Genomic DNA, 21,451 nt, shown 5'->3' with positions numbered 1-21,451 from the left:
AAGTGATTAAAATGTTTGCGCATTCGATAGAAATACAAGGCTGATGTTGATAACAAAGTACAAAGGTAAATACTCTTTAATTTTGTTTCTATACAAAAATTATCAAAAAATAAGCCATTTCAAACCTATAGTCGAATCAATGTCTTCATCAAATTAATTATATTATTAAATCTCATCCACCCAAATTGTCAATTTGTGTCACCCTCACCATAAATAAGACTTATCTTCATGACATCAACATCACCATAGTACAATTTTAATGCAAAATGATTAATATGTTTATTTTGCATTCGAAAGTGGCTCTTAAATTCACCGTCACATCTTCTTAAAAATCACAAAGGTAAAAATAGATGAAATTTACTCGAGTAACTCATCTCACAACATGACTCAACTTTTATGTGTCATTCAATCAAATAAACATCACCAACAAACTACCCATGAAAATATTGATTTATATCAACAAAAAAAAATATAAAACGTTCTATATTGAATTTGGCATCATAAAATGTTGTTGTTGTTTATGGCCTTGAAGAAATGATTTTCGAAAAAAAAAAAACAAATCCACCTCAATTTTACACCCAATGAGATATGAACACCTGCATTTATGTCAAAGCTATACCTTGGATTCATTTCAATTTCACTTTGAGTCGTTTTTCGTCTGTCTAATTTAACATATTCTTAAAAATACTTAATAACGATGCTTTTGACCTTAACATAAGTTTTTTTTTTTTCTACATAATTCGAATTAAATATATTAAACATATTCATACTCATACTCATATCCATGTCTAATGTCTATAAGACAAAAATCAAAAATAAACTTAAAAAAAAAAAAAAATATATGTAAATATTTTAAAGACGTATCATGAAAAATTCACAGCGTACCATAATTTATCACACACCCTCTCTATCTTAAAATAGATTCAAAAAATATTAAGTGCCCCCATGGGTGAAGAAAGAACCTCTTCATGCAACAAAAACTAAAAACACACACCCCCAAACTCCGCCCTCCACTTTTTTCACTTCAAATTGAATTCTTCTCATCCGAGATATTTGAATATCATAAGATTTTTAATTCTAAATTCTTAAATGTGATATATTTATGTATATTGGTGGGTACTTCACACATTTTTACATTAAAAATTATTTGCAGAGTGATTAATGAATTTGTGTCGAACGTCATTATTGTTTTTTAAATGTTATGTTAGTCGAAAACAATAAATTTCAACGAAACTTAGCTAAAATAATTTTTTTTTGAATTAGGAAAAAAAAATCATTCTTGAAGGTCATTGCAAGCGAAGACAGACATAAAATTGCAAATCTTTTAAGTTTATTTTTAAAATGAATATTTGAACTTGGATTCCTCCAGAGAATTTTGCATAATATGTTTTTTTTTCTAGAAAAAATTTAAATCTTACCGGACAAAATTTAAAACACAATTTTTCGGGATTGATTGATAATATTGGTTCAACAACTTGTTTTTATTATTAATCCAATGAAACTCAAACCAAGACAACTTTCTTTTTAAAGTTCATATTTTTAGTCCGAAGTTGAAATTTTGAGTAGTCTAATATTTCAAAAAAAATTTATGATTAAGATGGTAATATTTTGGTTCTTGTTCATAAAATATGGTAGTAAAAAAAAATTGGTTTTTACTTAAACAGATAAGGCGCTTGCAAAGCAAACTAAGATTAGTCGATATATGCACCGAAAAAAAAAACCAATATCAATTTAACATTTTTTAAATATCAAAATAACATTTCTTAAATATAAGCCAAAAATGCTCTATAAAATGTGTTTAATGATATTTAAAATGTTAAAACAACATTTTTATTATCAGGATGATATTTAAATGTCACATATTGGAAATTTTTTTTGATATTTTATTATCATTTTTTCATATCAATTTCTCATTCCAAATTATTGAAAAATATTAAATACAAAATTCTTAATGTGTTCTAATTTAAAGGCGCGTTGTGTTTTTTCGAAGTAAAATGTATGATTTACTGATAAAATTTGATCGGCACTAAGATTTTACTTCACATAGTTTGGGAGAAAATAACAAAACAATTATATCACCTATAATAGAAAAAATAATATGATCATTATTTTGTAAAGAATATTCCCTTTCAGTAATGTTTTGAAAAAAGAAAGAAAATTCTTTTAATAATAAAAATAATAAAAAAGAAAAGGAAAGAAATAGGTTTCATTATAATAAACTAAAACGTAAAATCTAGTCAACATTGATATTTTAACTGTCAAAGTGAAATTTTCACTATCCACTTAAACTTAAAAAAATGTCAAAATGATATTTTAATTGTCAAAGTGAAATTTTCACTATCCCATCTGAAATTAAAAAATGTGAAAATGATATGATAAAATATCAAAATTGATATTTTAATTGTTGGACGACTTTTGTCACTGAAAAATGTTAATTTGATAGCTGTTATTATCAATTTTTTTTTTCGGTGTGACAAAGGGTTTTCTCAGAAATTTTTTTTTAATCTATTAAAATCATAAACCTTTGAAAAAAAGTTATTAATACTTTTTATTGTTTTTTACCCGGTACCTGCCATAGAAGAGTCTTTTTAATTTCTGAATTTCACCCAAACGATTTGATTTAAACGATTTTTGTTATACAAAACCATTTATATAGCTACATAACTTTAAAACAAATCATTTAATTATGAAAAAAAAGGTTTCGATAAAAAAAAAAATATTCTAAAACAGGACATAGACATTTTTGAATTTTGATTTAAGATGAAGATTAATAAATTGCTTCAAATGGCATATGTGTGCATTTAAAATTTCTCAAAAAATTATTTGTAAAAACCTTGATTTTTGTTTATAAAAAGATCTAAAACTGAAATTTGTTTCTGAAAATCTTTTTTCTGGATTCATTCATATGCTGTTTTTTTTCCTTTATCAAATTTCAAATACAGGACAGTTCCAGTTCAATACCCTAAGAAATGTTCACGAACAAAATTATTTCTAAAATTTGACATTTGATTTTATACGATAAAAAATTGATTTTAGAAATGAAAAAAATTTACTTATATGTATGTTACTTTGCTTCTCAAGGGGGGCCGAATTTTATTTTATTTTTTTATTGTTTTGTTTGGCTCTGTAATTACTTTATCACGAAATTATAACCACAAAATAATTTAAATAAAAAATAAGTTCAAACACTAAAACCCCTTTACTCGAAAAACACGCTTTAAAAAGTATGAAAAAGGAAAATATTTACAAAATGTTTGTTAAAGTCAGATAAGTTGTTTACGAGAAATTAAAAAAAAAAAGAAACATTTATGGCAGGTACCATAAGTAACGATTCAAAATATACAGGGTGTCCCGGGATGAGATAAGAAGACTTTGAGGGATGATTCTTGGGTACACCGAAAAAAAAATTTGATAATAACAGCTATCAAATTAACATTTTTCAGTGACAAAAGTCGTCCAACAATTAAAATATCAATTTCGATATTTTATCATATCATTTTGACATTTTTTAATTTCAGGTGGGATAGTGAAAATTTCACTTTGACAATTAAAATATCATTTTGACATTTTTTTAAGTTTAAGTGGATAGTGAAAATTTCACTTTGACAACTAAAATATCAATGTTGACTAGATTTTACGTTTTAGTTTATTATAATGAAACCTATTTCTTTCCTTTTCATTTTTATTATTTTTATTATTTTAAGAATTTTCTTTCTTTTTTCAAAACATTACTGATAGGGAATATTCTTTACAAAATAATGGTGATATTATTTTTTCTATTATAGGTGATATATGTAATTGTTTTGTTATTTTCTCCCAAACTATGTGAAGTAAAATCTTAGTGCCGATCAAATTTTCTCAGTAAATCATACATTTTACTTCGAAAAAACACAAAGCGCCTTTAAATTAGTACACATTAAGAATTTTTTATTTAATATTTTTCAATAATTTGGAATGAGAAATTGATATGAAAAAATGATAATAAAATATCAAAAAAAATTTCCAAAATGTGACATTTAAATATCATCCTGATAATAAAAATGTTGTTTCAACATTTTAAATATCATAAAACACATTTTATAGAGCATTTTTGGCTGATATTTAAAAAATGTTAATTTGACATTTAAAAAATGTTAAATTGATATTGGTTTTTTTTTTCGGTGTATATTCAAAGAACAAAATTGTTCTACAGTAACTCTCTATCTGCAAAGTTGATACCCTTTAGCGATGATTTAAGAAAACGCTTACTTTGGTATACCTATACTCACGTTAATGTTAATAACTCCGTTAATACTTATGATAAAAACTTCAATGTTTTGATTTTTAGAATAAATGCTTTTCTTTGTAAATGTGTTATAAACATTGTGTTTTATAAATTTATTTTTATGAAGAAAACAAATATGAAGAAAAATGTTGTTTACAAGTTTGCCAGAAAACTCATAGATTTTATGATATTAAGGAAAACCTGCACCAGGTAAAATCTCTAAAAAATGTGTTTTTTTGGTTTAGTCAAAAATGGGTGCGAATTAAGAATTTCTTTTTGTATATAGAGGGTTACTGTAGAACAATTTTGTTCTTAGAATATACCCAAGAATCATCCCTCAAAGTCTTCTTATCTCATCCCGGGACACCCTGTATATTCTTTTTAGTTTAAAAATACGGTCTTATTTCCAACAGAACTCAAAAATATTTCTGACAAATATCGTTAGAGCCTTTTTTGAAAAGAAAAAAATAAACTTTTCTATTGTACTTATAAAGCACGTAGGTACCGTTAGTTTTGGTCCTAAAAAGGGAATCAACTAAAAGTATTAACTACCAAGTGTTAGGAAAATCGTTTGATTTTGGAGCAGTCAAGTTTTTATTTTTTTTTTATTTTTAAAGAGATGATAGCTTATAAAGGTAAAAAATGGGTGCATTAATACAATCTAGCCTTATAAAATATTATTTTATGGTATTTTGAAATACTGCACGGATTAGATAAAAAAAAACTCGATATAACCCCCCAATTTAAATGGATTATTTTGAATGTTCATCTGACAAATAAAATCACAGTACAAAATTTTGAAAGTGTACCATTATTTTGAGAAGCTTCTTCGTCAATTTTTAAATTGTTTTTTTTTTTTTTTTTTTTTTTGTGATGTCCAGTCCTACCATTTGAATAATTTTTACATCCGCTGATTGCTAGAACTTTTTTTTATATTAAAACTTAAATGGAAGGTGCTGTATAAATGAAGAAAAGCAACTTTGTTTCGGTTTGAGACAAGGAAAAAAGAGGTTAAACAATTCAAAGTGATAGAAATTTGGTGAAGTGAAAATTTCGGGTCGAAGAATAAATTGTTTTAATCTTAGAAAAAGTTTTTGAGAAAGTTATGGTTTTTCATTGTCATTCGAATGCATCACTTGACATTTACAGTATCTAAATCAAGAAAAAAAAAAAAAAACAAAAAATATCTTACCTTGTTTGAAGAAGAAAAAAAAATGCTTTTACAAATTGATTTATTTTTTTCAAACCTAAATTACTTACCTTTTAATTAGCACTTTATATCATAGGTTTTTATGATCCTTAATTTTTGTATGAAAACAGTGTAGGTATATTGATAAAATATGTACAATATTTCAAAAAACCTGTGAAATAAGAGGCTTTGGAAGATATTCACGAGCAAAGAAACGTTAACAAACGAAATTAAGAAAATTTGGCATGAGAAATTAAATAAGGATCAAAAGGGTCCATGAGAATATCTACATGATGAGAGAATAATTTCTTCAAAGGATGCGGTGAATGTTTTTATTGGAATAATATTTTTATCTATTATCAACATTTTTATAGAAAAAAGAAATTCTTAAAAATATTTATACATAAATATTAAAAATATTGTGTTTGGTGAAGTAGAATTTACTGAATAAAATAAAAAAAAATGCTATAGTGATAGGAAGTCTTAAATGCATGATTTTTGATATAATTTCTCTCCTGAAAAAGGTAAAGTATTATAAACTGATTATAAATATTATTGATTTTGTTTCGTGATTTTTTTCTGCATTTTTGAATTAAAAAAAAAATAAACTTTTCAAAGAGATCTTAATTATTTTTTTTTCCTGGAAAATTTTAAACAAATTTAAAATACTTTACCTTTTTCATATAGACTCAAATATTGGCATGAAAATTTGTTTATCAAAATATTCCTCACTCTCATTACAAAAATATTTAAAACTGTCGCTTTTTGATTTAGTAACCGTGGCAGCGACTTATAACCAAATTGATAAATAAATAAAAGGTATTTTTACATACCAACATGTTTATGCATATAAAGAATCTTTTATTAATTAGGTCGAAATGAATCTCTGGCATCTGGCCCAATATAATCTTCTTCATCTATCTACAGAAAAAAAAAATAAATGCATTCAATTTCTAAAAGTGAATCCTATTATCCATATCTAAAGAGTAATCTTCTATAATTGTGCAACCACCCAGTCATCACATCTATTAACTCATGGTCTATATACAGTAGATAGGTATTTTTGAAAATTCAAAAACACCAAGTTTCTAAGAAAAAAAAAAAAAAACCAAATATGGTAAAAATAAATTTTAAGACCAACGCCACATCAATTTAGGTATATGAACCATAGAAAAACAATCTTATAGATACGATTAGTATAAGATTGTGATCTGGTGAATATACTTTAAAACTAAAATAAAAAAATCAATTTCATGGAGCTGAAAATAGACTATGACTAGACTACGTCACATCTCTGCTTCTCTATCTTTCTTCCAAGAAAAAAAAAAAAAAACACAAAATAGATCATTTTGTATAAACAATTTGCCAGATACAATCCCACCACTTTTCATTTTCGAAAGTATCTTTCCCTTGTCGTTGTCGTTTTCGATTGTCGATCGTCGTCGTTTTAGAATCGGCTATAGCAGCGGCAGCGTGTGTCGGAAGGTAGATCGAAGTGGTCGGAATTTTTAGTTTTTTACCTGTTCTCAAACGGTTCACTTCGATATACGGTACGGGTTTTAACAAGATTTTCAAAAATATGGAGTGTTTCAAAAAAACAGAAATAAAAACAAACAATTTTTTGTGATGGATACAAAACAAAAGGGGAATTTGAAAAAAAAAAACATAACCTAAATCAAGTTAAGTAAAAAAAAAAAACATAAAACAATAAAAGTTTTTTGTGTATTTATATAAATGTATATATATTTTTTTGTTTTTAATATTAAAAAATAAAAATATTATTAAAATAAAAAACAACAAAAAATTAAAAATTAATATTCAGCTCACAAATAAAATAAACACTTAACAAATAAAACATTAAACATAATTATAATGATTAAATTTAAAAAATTAAAAAATAAAATATTACATTTAAAACAAAAAATTATAAAACAACATTAAACATTTTTTTTTTGTTTTTTATAAGGGATAAAATATTAATACAAATTCTTAAAAATGCCTAGTCGCATGAGTATTTTTATTTTTTTAATTAAGCGTTTTTACTTATAATAATAAAATATTTTTTTGTTTTTTAAATTTGGTTTTTTGGCGCGTAAAAAGCAAGCGTCGGCAAGAGTTTTCTAAATCTCTAAACTTTTAAAATCAAGCAACAACAAAATAAATAAAAAAAAAAAAAAAAATTAAAGGCAACATGTGTCCCTAATTTTTTTTGTTTTTTAATAATTTTTAAATATTAATAAAAAAAAAAATTAAAATTATAGAAAATAATAAAATAGATATTAGTAGTAAAAGCGATAATGAAAAAAATAAAACAAAACTCATGCAACATCACTTAAAACTTAAAACATTTTTTTTTTTAAACCAAAGAAACAATAATTATTTAAATAATTTTTGTATATATAGAAAAAGAATTTTAAGAAAACAGATTATTATTTGTTGCAACACTTATTTGTCTTTGTTTTTAAATTTAAAAAAAAAAAAATATTTATGTATATATGAATTAAAAATAAATGCCTATTTGAACATTTAAATTTTTAAAATTAAAATTAAAAAGTACAAAGTTGCACTAAATTTTAATAGTTTTTGTAAAAGATTGAAAAAAAAAAAATATAAAATAAAATTTTAATTATATTTTTGTTTATGCATAACGAATCTAATATATTTTGTTTTTGTTTATTTAAAGGTACTATGACTGATTGGGATATTTTCGAGAAGCTTTTAAGGCCGGGACACAATGAGTATTAGTCTTAGCCAAGAAATTAAAAAAAAAAGATGATTCATTGTCCGTGACGAATGTCGTTCAACCGCAGAGGACCGAAAGATGAACATTGAAAAAGACAATTAACATAAATGCCAAGAATATTTTACATTTTTGCACTTGGCTCGTCAATGTGATTCATCAAAAACATCTTCATCATCATCATCATCATCATCGCCACCATGATGGTTTGGTCGTTGTTTAAATTGATTTGATGGGCAGCAAGGTTGTAAATTTTGAGATACATGTGGTACCGTTATGTGACGAGATACCATAACAATTCTGAGTGACAGATGGGATTAAGATTGATCGCCTGTCAAAATTTTGTATTTTATCTTTACATTTTTTAAAATTTTGAACAAAAAAAAATAAAAAACCGATTTTTCAAAAATAAAAATAAAAACCAAAAAACAATGAAATCTTTTTTGTTTTTCTTGCTAAATGCTCATGTCATCACTTTCGTGTGGAAACGGTAATTATTTTTCTTTTGAAAAACCCCGAAATAGCTTTTTGGATGTGTGTATGCGCGGGTTTTCCATTAAATTTTTATTTAATCCTCCACGAGCCAGAATCTTTTCAGATAGATTTCAAAAAAAAAAAAAAAAAAAAAAAAAATACTAGACAATGTAGAAAGTTTTTTTTTTTTTTGAATTTTTATTTAGAACAAGTTGCTGGTGCTGTCTGTCTTCAAAAGACATTAAGCAAAAACCATTTTTTTCTTTATTTTTTTTTTTTGTATGTCTTCAAAAACAAAGTGGATTGAAACCACCAGGTGGAAAAAAATAATAGCCATTGGATTTATTAGCCGGGGGATATTATTTGTATAATTTTATAATCATTTTTTCGTTATTTTTGAAAAATTGAAAATTTTATTTTTCAAAAACAAAAAAAAAAAAAAAAAATTCATTTTGATGGGGGTTTTTATTTATGCGTTGCGTGTGCACACGGAACCACGAAAGAAAAATATTCATTTTTCGTGCGGTGCCTAGAGCATATAAATTTAGAATAAGAAGTTTTTTTTTCATTTTCAAAAAATGTGTTTTCTTGTTTGAATATTGCTTCATGAATCATAGTACCTGGACTTTTCTTCTTCTATTTTTCAATTTAATAGAAAAAAACACATACTATAGTCAATTCCTTATGCAAAAAAAAAAATGATTTATAAATAAAAAGTATTTTTAAATAGAGATTATAAAGATGCATTTTCTTTTTTTTTATTTTATTTGGTACAACAAAACAAATTATATATATATTTAATTAATGTTATTTAATTATTATTAAAAATAATAAAATTATATAAAATAAATAAATTAATTCATTATTGAAAACATTTAAGTTAAAGACGACTTTTTTTTCAATCTTTTACGACTAGCAGATTTTTTTTTTTGATTTTTGTTTATGCTTGAGCGGATTCATTTTTTTTTTACTATATTTTTTTTTGTGTAGTGATTGTTTTGAGTTTAATTTTTTTTGATTTTATTATTTTTTTTTAATTCTTACTTTTAACGGTCAGTTTAGCTGATGATTCAACTTGTCCAGTTGATGATGTTACACGAGCAGTAAATATACCAGAATCTTCTTCATATGTTGTTCCAATAAGTAAGACGGCACTGTTGCCATCGAAGATCATCTGTAATGAGAAAAATGAAGACAAAAATAATAAGTTTATGTTCAAAAGAAAGTTAAAAAAGAATCAGAATAAAATACTAATTATTAAAATATTTTGCCTAAATTAATCGAAAAAATAGAACCTTAAATAAATCGGCTCTTAAAAAAGAGTTACCTGCAAGCTCTAAGCAATTTATAATTTTAAACTATTCTTAACACTCCAAAGGGAAATTATTTGATAATAATATTCGTTCTTATTGATTCCCAGTAAAACGCATCAATCAAAGTTGAAACAATACGTTGAATATTGTTTTGTATAGCGTTCGGAAAAATAATGTCAGTTGGCAACCATGAAACCTACTTCATTATAATTTTCTTGATTGAAATACACACGAAATAGTTTCTTATGAGCATTTTTGTCAGTAGAACAAGGAAAATTGTTACATAAATCAGTGGAAAAATTATGTAGTTCTGTTTGATTTGAAAAATCAATAAGCAACATTTTGCCTTTTCAAAAATGTTTCATTGGAATTTGTTATACAAAAAAATTTTCGGGTTCTTTTCTCGAAAACTAATTTGAAACAAAACGAATTAAACCATTTATAATACCTCTAAAGTAAAATTTAACACTTATTGCAATATCCTGAATAAGGTTTTGAGTCACAATTCAATCAGACCAGATTGCAAATGCAGCTCTATTCTAACGAATAGAATGCTTTAAAAAAGAATTTTGACCTACAACTATATAATTTTAGTGGTCAGAACATTGTTTAGTAAAAATGTTTTTTTTTTTTTCTAAAAAAAAAATGCTCGAATTCTTCAAAAAATCGTTCATCAAAGGAATGAAAAACAGATTTTAATATGAATTTGAGTTGCAAAAAAAGTACTCAAGTGTATAACACTTTTTAGAAAATCAAATATTAATATTTTTTGAAAAAAAAAATTAATAAATAAAAAAGTATGTCGCTGTGTAAAAATTAAAACGCCAGAAACTAAAATTTAAAAAAAATCGATGTCCCGTTTTCGAAAAAAAAAAAAAAATAAATTAAAAAGTTTAAAGGCTAAAAAGTTCGTTAAAATTGAACTTGTCGTTTGGGGACATGTAACAAAAAGAACAGTTATATCTGAAAAATGGTAAAAAAAATTATAAAAGATTTAGATTTAAGAATTGAAAAAAAAAAAAAAAAATAATATATAATGTTTGTTGTAACGACAAGATCTATTTAAATGGAAAATTCTCTAAACCAGTTATATAGTTCAATTTCTTGTAAAAGAAAAATTAAAAAAATTTAAAATTATGGAAGCTCTTTAAAAAAATAAATATAAAAATTTTCAAACATTTTTCAAAAAAAAAAAAAAAAACCAAAATAAATTATTAAACGACATAAAAACAAAATTTCAAAATCAATCCGTTTTTCTTTTTAGCTGTTTTTCAAAAATGACTTTAGAGTTAGTTAGATGCAAAAAGAATTTTTTTTTAAGTAGGTACGTCCTTATTTGCCAAACTTTTTTTTACTTTGCTAAACTTTTAAAAATTAAGCTTTTGGTTAAATTTTATCAGAAGATAAAATATATATTTTTTAGTCCAAAAAAAAAAAAAAAATTTTGAAATGAAAAATATTTTTTGGACCATATCTGCCATAGAACCGTTTTTACTTGCGATATAGGTACTATATATCAAGTTATGCATTCGTACAAAAAAAAAAGTTGAGATACCATTTTCCATGACATTACGATGGTAGAGAATGCCAAAAAAGTGGGTCCCGGAAGTCCGTCTAGGAGCTACAGCCTAAAAGGATGGACCGATTGACTTCAAACTTGGTATGTAGCATTTTTTGGAGACTCTCCAGAGGGGTTTTTGGAATTAATTTTTTTGGACCAAAAATAACGGTACTTGTCATATACCGATTTTAGTAAAGTTGAAATTGCTTAAAACCGACTCCAACAATTTTGTTTAAAAAATTTAAATGTTAATTTTAAGCTAAGGTCTATCTTCTAATGAAAATTTTTCTTTTTGAAAATCATTATTAACGGTACCTGTCATAGAATCGTTTTTTTTTTCAAATTCGATTATCTCTGAAACTGCTTATTCGATTTCAACGAAACTTTTTGTGCAGAAGCATTTATATAATTTAAATATAAGCCGAAAAAAAATTTCGAAAAAAATAATTTTTGGATTTTTAAAAAAAATTTGAAATTTTTTTTGAAAAATCAAATTTTCGAAAACGGGACATTGAATTTTTTTGAAATTTTGGTTTTAGATGTAGTTTTTTAAAAAACGGCTCTAACGATTTTGAAAATTTTTTTTCTAAAAATGCATCTTAATATATCAATCAAAAATGCAGACTTGTTTTGGAGGGCAATTTGAATTCGGATATTATTTTATTTTTTTTAAAAAACGAATTTAATTTTTTTTTCCAAATTTCTATATAAAAAGTCTTAAAAATTTAAGCAACTTTAACTCTAAGAGCAAGTTCGTGCGACCCAGTCGTGCATTTTATTTTTTAAGTAGGTACGTCCTTATTTGGCAAATTTTTTTTTACTTTGCTAAACTTTTAAAAATTAAGCTTTTGGTTAAATTTTATCAGAAGATAAAATATATTTTTTTTAGTCAAAAAAAAAAAAAAAATAAAAAAAAATACATATATGTACTCGGATGTCAATTTTCGTAAAAAGCGGCAAAGCCATTATCGATAAATCAAACTCAATTTTTAAAATAAAAAATATTTATTTTTTGGACCGTTATTAATTATCTGCCATAGAACCGTTTTTTATTTTGGTTTCTGAATATCCTATACACGACTAACTTGATGGTTTCGTAAGATTTATTCCAAATTTTTGCTCTTGTGCTGTTCTTTTAAATGTCTCTCCTAAAGTTACAATATTCTTTATATTCTTGTTAGTCAGTCTTCTTCGAAAAAATTGCTTTTCGTGCCGTGATCAAATCGGGTAAGGTTGTTTTAAAATTTTACTGTTGAAACGTACTATCATAATTAATGTTTTGTGTAAACAATTTCCGAGTTAATATTTTGAAATGTTGTATTTCTTATTAAATATATATTAATCTTCAATTAAAATAGGTTTTAAATAGTAAAAAGATGTAATTTTTTTTATTTTGAGAGGGTCGAAGATAGAACACAAGAAAAAAGCTTTGAAATTCAAGCGTTTCCTGTATTCGGCCCCCTTTTATTGATAAAAGTTTAAAAAACTCCACCCCATTAGAATTTTAGAAAATTTCCAGAAAACAAATTTTTGGATTTTTGAAAAATGTTTCAATTTTTTTTCTTTTTTTTAAAACTGAATTATTTCGAAATTTTATTTTTAGATGTTGATAAATTATTTCTTCAAAATAACAACTTTTTTTTTGAAAAATGTTAGAAAATGTTTGTATAGGTAGCTATATATAAAAAAATATTTTTTTTAAGACACGTCAAACATATTATATTATTTTGAAATTCGTTTTCTGAAATCAGATGTGATCAAAATGATTTAAAACTGTGTTTAATCAATTAAAAAAAACAGATTAAATTCCTATATTAAATTATAATTTTCCGTAATTTTTTTTTCTATAGAAAGCTTTTAGATAAGTGGTGCATTTTTTTTTTTTTAATTTTAAGTCGTTTTTGTAGAAAATTGCCCATCTCACCTTAATAATTGGAAATTGACTCCCAACTCATATCATATTTTTCTTGTTTTGACATAACGTACACAATCTTTGCTCTTTTCTATTTACCTAAACAGATCATTTAAGTTCCGAAGATTTCGATTGAAAAACCACATAATCTTCAAAAGTATACCCAAAATTTTGAAAATTTGATACTTTAAATTTCGTAGCTATCATAGAGACTCTGAAAAATTCAAAAAAGCGAAAAAATAAAAGGACATAACCTCAAAAGTATTGACAAAATCAGCCTTCCTGTATTTCGTTCGATGAAAAAGTCTATCTTTCCTATACCACATATTTTATTAAAAAAAAAAAAAAAAAACTCACCTGAAAATCGGGTGTTTCAGGAATCAATTGTCCCTCACGCAGCCATTGCACCCCGGTAGCCTTCACCTTGCCAGTAATGGTTGTCTTAAATTGCGCTGGCAAACCTTCTGTCACAGTAACATCCTTCAAAGCAGTAATTGTTGGTGGAGCATCTAAATTCTCCAATGGACGAACTTTCAATGTGGCACTAGTTTGTACAGTACCCATTTTACTATCCAAAACACACTTGTAAACACCCTCATCTTCGGGGAATGCCTCCGATATAACCAATTGATAGTATTCACCTTGTCTGGTCATTTGGAAGTAACGTGATGGCTTGATCATATTGTCACCACGATACCATCTGGCAGTTGGTGTTGGTTTACCAACCACACGACATTTGAAGATAACTTTGCTAGTTTCTTCAACCGATTGATTCTTCAATGGTTCAACAAGAACTGGTGCCTTTTCAATACCAGGTGTTGTTGGTTTATCGGTTTTGGTTGGTGATTGTACGAAACAATCAGCATCGCAACGTGCTTCACCAGCTGCATTCACGGCAACACATTCGTAACGTCCTGAATCTTCAGGTGTTGGTTCGATGACTAGTAAAGTGTAAATGTTGTCTTCTTCGAGCATCTTGTATTTGATGTTTGGTTGGATTTTAGTGCTGTTCTTTAACCAGTAAACGTCATAAGGCTTGGTTCCGGTAACCTTGGCGTCAAAACGGGCCAACTGACCAGTAGCAACGTTAGTACTTTGGATCGTCTGAACGAAGCTTGGTGGGGAAATTCCTCCCTTTCCAGCACGACGTCTTTCTTCCACTACCAAATTGGCACTGCATTTAGCAGTTCCGCCACGGTTTGAAGCAACGCAAGAGAATACAGCTGAATCTTCAACGAAGACTTGACGAATAATCAAAACCGACTTTGATCCGAAAGTATGGATTTGCAAATCTGGCGAGTTTTGAATGGGGAAGCTTTCGCGATACCATTTGATGGTTGGCATTGGTTCGCCATCGAACTCGACTTCGAACTTAGCCTGTTCGTTCTCAAAAGCTCGGCAAGGCTGAATCTTCTTGGTGAAGACTGGAGGCTTAGCTGGTTGAACGGGGCCTTCAACGACACGTTCTTGAATTGTGCCCTTGTGTTCGACTTCTGTGGTTTCGGTTGCAGTGATCTTTCGGGTGATCTCAAGATCTCCTACGACTTGCTTCTGAACTTGTTTTTGTTTGTTCATGTGCACTTCGCGACCATGTACCGATGATTCTGATGGCTCTACAGGACCCTTCTTCTGGATTTTTTGGGTTGTGCTGGTCTTTTGTTGTTCCAATGACTCTGATTTTTCTCTGAAAGTAAAAAAATGAAATGTTTAGAGCTTTTTTCGAAAACTTAGAAAAAGCTTTTAAACTTACAAGCTCTCTTCATAGTTCTGTGCCATACCCTTGGCAGCTGAGGTGGCAACAACCTTTTGCCCGGGAATTGCAAATTGATGATGTTCTTCACGTAATTTGGTCTCCTTCAACAATTGTTCGGTTTCAAGTTCTTGCAATTTGCTGTAGTAATCTTCGTTTTTCTTCGATTTGACAGTCTTTTGCCAAGCTGGTACTTCAGGTTTGATAACCTTTTGTTTAAGGTGTTCAACTCCTTTAAGATTGGCACCACTTTGCTCAGCCAAATAGTGTTTACGTTCTTCGAATGTTTTTTCCAATTCATTTTCTTGACGTTCTTTTTGGTAAATTGATAGCTCTTGATCATACCAGGCTAAAGAGATGAAAGTAGGTTTGTGAGTATTTTTGTTTTGTGATTTAAAAAAAACTTTTAAAACTTGAACTTTTAAGGGTTTTTACCATTTTTTTCTTTTTTGAAACAGTTAAAACAATACTCTCCCAAATTAATTGTTAGAAGTTATACAAATGATGAAATAAAAAGAAAAAAGCGAAAGAGTTAGTAACAAATTAAATATTTTTGAATGTTTTAAAACTACAATTTTTACTCTTGAGATGGAACAAGCTGTCTAAAAAGCAGTTTAAAGTTTCTAAAAGCAGTGAATTACATATACGAAAGTTAACAAAAGATAAATAGATTAAATCTAATAGAAAGTAAGGTTTTTCCGAAGACACCCTGGACTTATTTTTTTCCCACGAGTCTCCGACTTTTATCAAAAGCTTTTGAGCTTTTTCTCCTAATCGTTTAATAGAAACCAAGAATTATTGCAATCTATGTAATCTTTTAATTCGAAATCTTCTTTTTTAAATCAATAATAAAAAAGCTCAAAAGCTCTTATTTGTTTGGAGCTTTTTTAAGCGCTATAATGATTTTTCATTTTACGTGCTTTTTAAAAATTATTTTTTTTAAAAGCTCAGAGCTTTTTCAAGCTTTTCTTATTTTTTTTTCTACTGAAGACCTTTAAAGCTCATAGCTTAATGCTCAGTAATTAATAAGTGAATTTTCTTAATGGAGCTTTTTGGTGCACTCACGATCTTCTGTCTTTTTTCGAATTGAATTCGAATTGAATTCAAATTCAAAAGCTTTATTTACCTAAAATTTGGTACAAAAAATCTTAATAAAAGAGCTCCATTTTTTTCGGCAGGAACAAGAAAATTTAGAAGAAGAGAATTTGTATATTTTTAAATTTTTGTTAGAATCCTAAAAAGCTTTCAAGTTTTCTATATACTTTGTTTTAAAAATCTACAGAACTGATGCTTTTTGTAATCAGTTCAGAAGCTTTTGAACTTTTTGTCACTCTTTGATTTTCAACTGAATCTTAAAAGATTTCTTCCTGAATTCTAAGATTTTAAAAAAGATCATTAAGTTTTAGTGTTTTTTATGATTCTCATGACTTATGATTCTATTTCACTGATCGAAACGATGTTACAACAATAAAGATTTGATATAATTTTTTTTTCTTCTTGATAGCAAAAGCTTTAATTTTTTATTTTATTTTTTCATAGAGAAGCTTACATAATTAAGGCTTTTGAAAGTATTTACATTTCTATCAACTTTTTGAATAAGAGATTTAAAAAAAAACCTTATGGTAACATAGATAAATTAAAGCTCAAAGCTTTTTATGACCCAAAAAAAGTAATATGATTTATTTTAGATAGAAAGATTGAAGAAAAGAGTTTTGCATTTGAAAAGCTTTCAAAAGCTAAGAGCTACATAAAAAGCTTTTAAGTAAAGAAAATAGAGTAGAAGGTCAAGAAAGAGCTTTTTGTAAAATAATGTAGAACTATTTTTGCTACAAATATTTAAAATAAAATGGAAATACAATTAAAAACAAAAATAATTACACAAAATTAACTACAGAAATAACACATAAATACACCATACTACCAATCGTTTTTTGATACAATTCTTTTAAACGCTCATCCAGACAAAGCGTTTTTGCTATATACACGAGCACTTCTTCCTCGCTGGTTTGATTTACAGCAATAACGACAACGTTGAAAAGCATGTTGATAGGATTCCGATTTGTTTTTTTTTTATAAGGTGGGATTTTTAGGGGGATTTAGGGGGAAAGGTATTTTTTATAGCATGTGTAAGTGTGTTAAATGTTTATTTTGTCAGCATAATATAATATATTTACAATATTAGTGTTGGATTTAATTGATAAAAAAATGTTTATTATATTTAAACTTCTAGAAAAAAAACCTCTTAAAATTATATGTTTTTTGTTTTAATTTGTATGCATTGTTTTTTTTTTTGTTATAAAAAATATATATTTACAAAATACCTATATGTAATTTTAGTGTGATAAAAAGCTGCTGAAAATGTTTTGTAATAGCTTTTGAAAGTGTTTTTGTGATAACTTACGTCTTGGTGAATTCTTCAAAATGCTACGATAGTCATCAGAACGGGCAATGACTTTAAGTTCGGTTGTAGCAATTGCTTCGCCAACTGAATTGCGAGCAATTACTTCTACTTTGCCAGTGTCGTATTGTCGTGTTTTTGGAACATCCAAATGGAACATTCCATCGTTTGTAAGCTTGTAACGAGATCCCTGTTGAAAAAGAAAACAGATATTATAAAAATTCGAAGATCACAATGATATGAAAGCTTTTTGAAGCTTTTTCTTTTTTTTTTCAAAAGCTTTTAAAAAGCTTAAAGCTTTCTCAAAATATAGAAAATATGTAAAAATATTCATCCACAACGTTTAATTTTAAACTGTTTTGGTAAACTTTCTAACTGTTCTAAGAATAAAATGAAAAAGCTTAAAGCTCCCCAAACAAACTCGTCAAAATATGTATATTGTAGATTCTATTTTGTATAGGTTGAACCCTCGTGAAAAAAAATGTATTTTACAATAATTTATGAAAGCTTTCAAAAAAGCTCTCCCAAAAGCTTTTACTAAAAAAGAATGAAAACAGTCTGAAACAGACTTTTCTCATTATTTCAGATAAAATCCTTTACAAATTTTGGAAAGCTTTCAGAAAGCATCGAGTTTTTAAGCTTTTAAAGCTTTGTTTTTAATGAACTTACATGTACAACAGTGTGTCCATTGATAAGCCACATAACTCTTGGTCGTGGATGTCCAGTGACACGAACACAGAATCTCGCTGGTTCACCCTCTTCTACAGTTTGTGGTTCCAACTTGCTAACAAATGTTGGTGCACATCTTGGTTTTGCATCTGGATCAGGTTCTTCAGGGACACTAAATCCAAAAACAAGGTTCTCAATCCCGAATTCAGTTCATCGAGTTTATTCTTCAAAATACTTACACTTGCCATGATGCTTCCATCTCTCGAATTCTTTCGATACTATTCATGTAGCTTGGTACTTGTGAGTCATACACAATACCTGGTTTGCCAGTTGTCTTAATTATAGCCCTTGTTTCATCTTTGCCATATAAATTGGTAGCACGGCAGACATATTCACCACTATCTTCTGGGTAAACCCATCCAAAGTTCATGGCTACATAGCCAAAATCATAAATTGGCATGAATCGATTCTCTGTAAAACAAAAGCTTTCGTGTTAAAAAGCTTTTTTTTTAAAAGAGCTTTTTTACTTACTATGCAACAATGGTTTGCCATTGAAAAACCATTCAACTTTCATATTTGGATCTCCAACAGGAGCCAATTGACACTCAAACTTGGTCGATTGCATTTCCGTCAATTTGGTTTGATCCTTAATTTGGGTAACAAATCTAGGTGGTTGCTTGCGATCTGGATCGAAGAGATCATCTTCAGTAAGATGCACTTCGGATGTGTACCTCTTGATGGCTGCTTCCATCTGAGTGATGGTTTCATTACGATGCATGCCTCTTGGCACTTGGTTCTGAAGGACAATTGATGGTTGTTCTAAAAAAAAAGAAAATAAAGCTTAAAGCTTTTTCAAAAGCAAAAAAAAGAAAAAAATCATACGTTTGCAGGAAATAGTTGCTACAGTACGGTCTTCACCAAAGTCATTCACAGCACGGCAGGTATATTCACCAGAATCCTCAGAGTAAACGTACAAAATGTCCAAAGACACGAAACCCATATCATGAACTGTTCGGTAACGATGTCCAATTGGAATCATTTTACCATTATGATACCATTCAATACGTAGTTTTGGATCTTCTTTCGGCTCAACTTGACATTCAAATCGAATAGCCTCAGCTTCTTCAGCCATAACTGAAGCAATCTCGGTAATGAACTTTGGTGGTCCAAATGTCACTTCAATAGCTTTTGGTTGTTCAACAATACGTCCACGTTCGAGTTCCTTCAATTTTTCAGCAGTCATACTATCTGGCAATTGAGAGTCATACACAATATTGCTCCTGCCCTTGCAGGTAACCTTAGCAACAGTTTGGGCAGTTCCCCACTTATTGGTAGCTCGACAAATATATTCACCAGAATCACGAGCATAGATATAATCAATGTCCAACGCAATGAATCCAAAGTCATTCAACATATGAACCCTTGAGCCAGTAGCCAGGGAACGTCCATTGAAGAACCAGTCAATTCTCATTGTTGGATCACCAACTGGCTCTACCTTGCAATCAAAGTGAATTGGTCCACCTTCTTGAACGTCTAAATTGTCCTTAATGTCTTCGGTGAACTTTGGTGGATTTGGTTGTTCTTCATCGATGAAAATCTCTTCACGCTTGTGCAGACTCTCTTCGAGCTTTTGTAAGCTTTCAGTGCCACTGCGGAAGTTCGATGGCAATTGTGGTTCCATTATGATACCTTGGCGTCCACGAACTTGCAACTTGCATGAGACTGAAGCTTCACCATGCTTGTTGGTAGCCTTGCAGGTGTACAAACCAGAATCACGTTGATAACAACCGGCAATTTCAAGGATAACAAATCCAAAGTCATTGATGGTCTTGATGCGGGAACCAGCCCACAATGCCTTGCCATTGTGGAACCATTCCACTCGCATACTTTGATCGTTAATCGGTTGCAAGCGGCATTCAAAGTGAGCCAACGAATTCTCAGTGATAACCATGTCGAATGGTGTTGTAATGAACTCTGGTGGCTTACCAGAGTCATCTTCCTGAACGAATTCACTGCGTCCAGCTCCGAGACCTTCAAGTTCGGCAATACGATCGATAGTGCCTTCCATACCCTTTGGCAACTGAGATTCCATAATGATACTACGTTTTCCTTGAATCTTCATGGTAGCTGTGGTAACAGCTTCACCGTACTCGTTGATGGCACGGCATGAGAATTCACCAGAATCTTCAGGATATACAGGTGAGATCTCAAGAATAACAAAACCAAAGTCACAGAATGTACGGAAGCGAGAACCAGCTCGCAACGGTTTGCCATTCCAATACCATTCGACTTTAAGTTTGGGATCGTTGGTTGGTGTCAAACGGGCCTCAAAGTGAGCATTTTCACCTTCGCGCAAGTTGTCGATATTCGAAAGAGGTACAGTGAACACTGGTGCTTTACCGCGTGTTTCTTCGACTGTCTCATCACGGGAACGGACCATGGAGTATTCCAAGTTTTGGATCTTTTCCAAGCCTCCCTCCATGCCCTAGAAAAATAAAAAAAAAGGTTATGTAATTATTCTCAAGCCCCTGGGTTTCTAGAAGACAACCCAATTAACAATTTTGCTTCTACAAGCTTTACAAGTGCTATCATTGCTTCTATAAAGCCTTACAGGTGCTATCATTGCTTCTATAAAGCTTTAAAGAAGCAAAATTTTGTAGCTTTATATGTGCTATTATTGATTGTATAAAGCTTTACAGGAGCTATAATTGCTTTTGTAAAGCTTTAGAGAAGCAAAATTTTGTAGCTTTACAGGTGCTATCAATGCTTCTATAAAGCTTTACAGGTGCTATCATTGCTTCTATAAAGGCTTACAGGTTCTATAATTGCTTCTATAGAGCTTTATAGGTGCTATAATTGCTTTTGAAAAGCTTTAGAGAAGCAACATTTTGTAGCTTTAAAGGCGATATCATTGCTTCTATAAAGTCTTACAGGTGCTATCATTGCTTCTATAAAGCTTTACAGGAGCTATAATTGCTTTTGTAAAGCTTTAGAGAAGCAAAATTTTGTAGCTTTACAGGTGCTATCAATGCTTCTATAAAGCTTTACAGGTGCTATCATTGCTTCTATAAAGGCTTACAGGTGCTATAATTGCTTCTATAGAGCTTTATAGGTGCTATAATTGCTTTTGTAAAGCTTTAGAGAAGCAACATTTTGTAGCTTTAAAGGTGCTATCATTGCT

General features: G+C 28.6%; 1 protein-coding gene across 15 annotated transcripts in view; it reads right to left on the bottom strand.

Moving 5' to 3' along the window:
- The window catches only part of LOC129908709 (titin), a 167,738-nt gene that overhangs the window by 74,574 nt on the left and 71,713 nt on the right, over positions 1-21,451 (bottom strand). For 14 of the 15 annotated variants that reach the window (XR_008771314.1, XM_055985417.1, XM_055985429.1 and 11 more), the window contains 8 exons: positions 19,153-20,755; positions 18,802-19,089; positions 18,510-18,741; positions 18,271-18,442; positions 17,605-17,791; positions 15,204-15,552; positions 13,811-15,137; positions 9,712-9,841 (listed from right to left, as the gene is read on the bottom strand). Coding sequence is in view for 14 of the 15 variants with exons in the window: in XM_055985417.1 (XP_055841392.1) it covers positions 9,712-9,841; positions 13,811-15,137; positions 15,204-15,552; positions 17,605-17,791; positions 18,271-18,442; positions 18,510-18,741; positions 18,802-19,089; positions 19,153-20,755 (4,288 nt within the window). In the remaining variant the exon portion in view is untranslated. The remainder of the gene's footprint in view (positions 1-9,711; positions 9,842-13,810; positions 15,138-15,203; positions 15,553-17,604; positions 17,792-18,270; positions 18,443-18,509; positions 18,742-18,801; positions 19,090-19,152; positions 20,756-21,451) is intronic. The other variant, XM_055985425.1, reaches the window with a different exon arrangement.

Source organism: Episyrphus balteatus, chromosome 2 (genome assembly GCF_945859705.1).
Source record: "Episyrphus balteatus chromosome 2, idEpiBalt1.1, whole genome shotgun sequence".
In the NCBI taxonomy this organism is placed as follows: domain Eukaryota; kingdom Metazoa; phylum Arthropoda; class Insecta; order Diptera; family Syrphidae; genus Episyrphus; species Episyrphus balteatus.
This window is presented reverse-complemented; position numbering and strand designations above follow the sequence as displayed.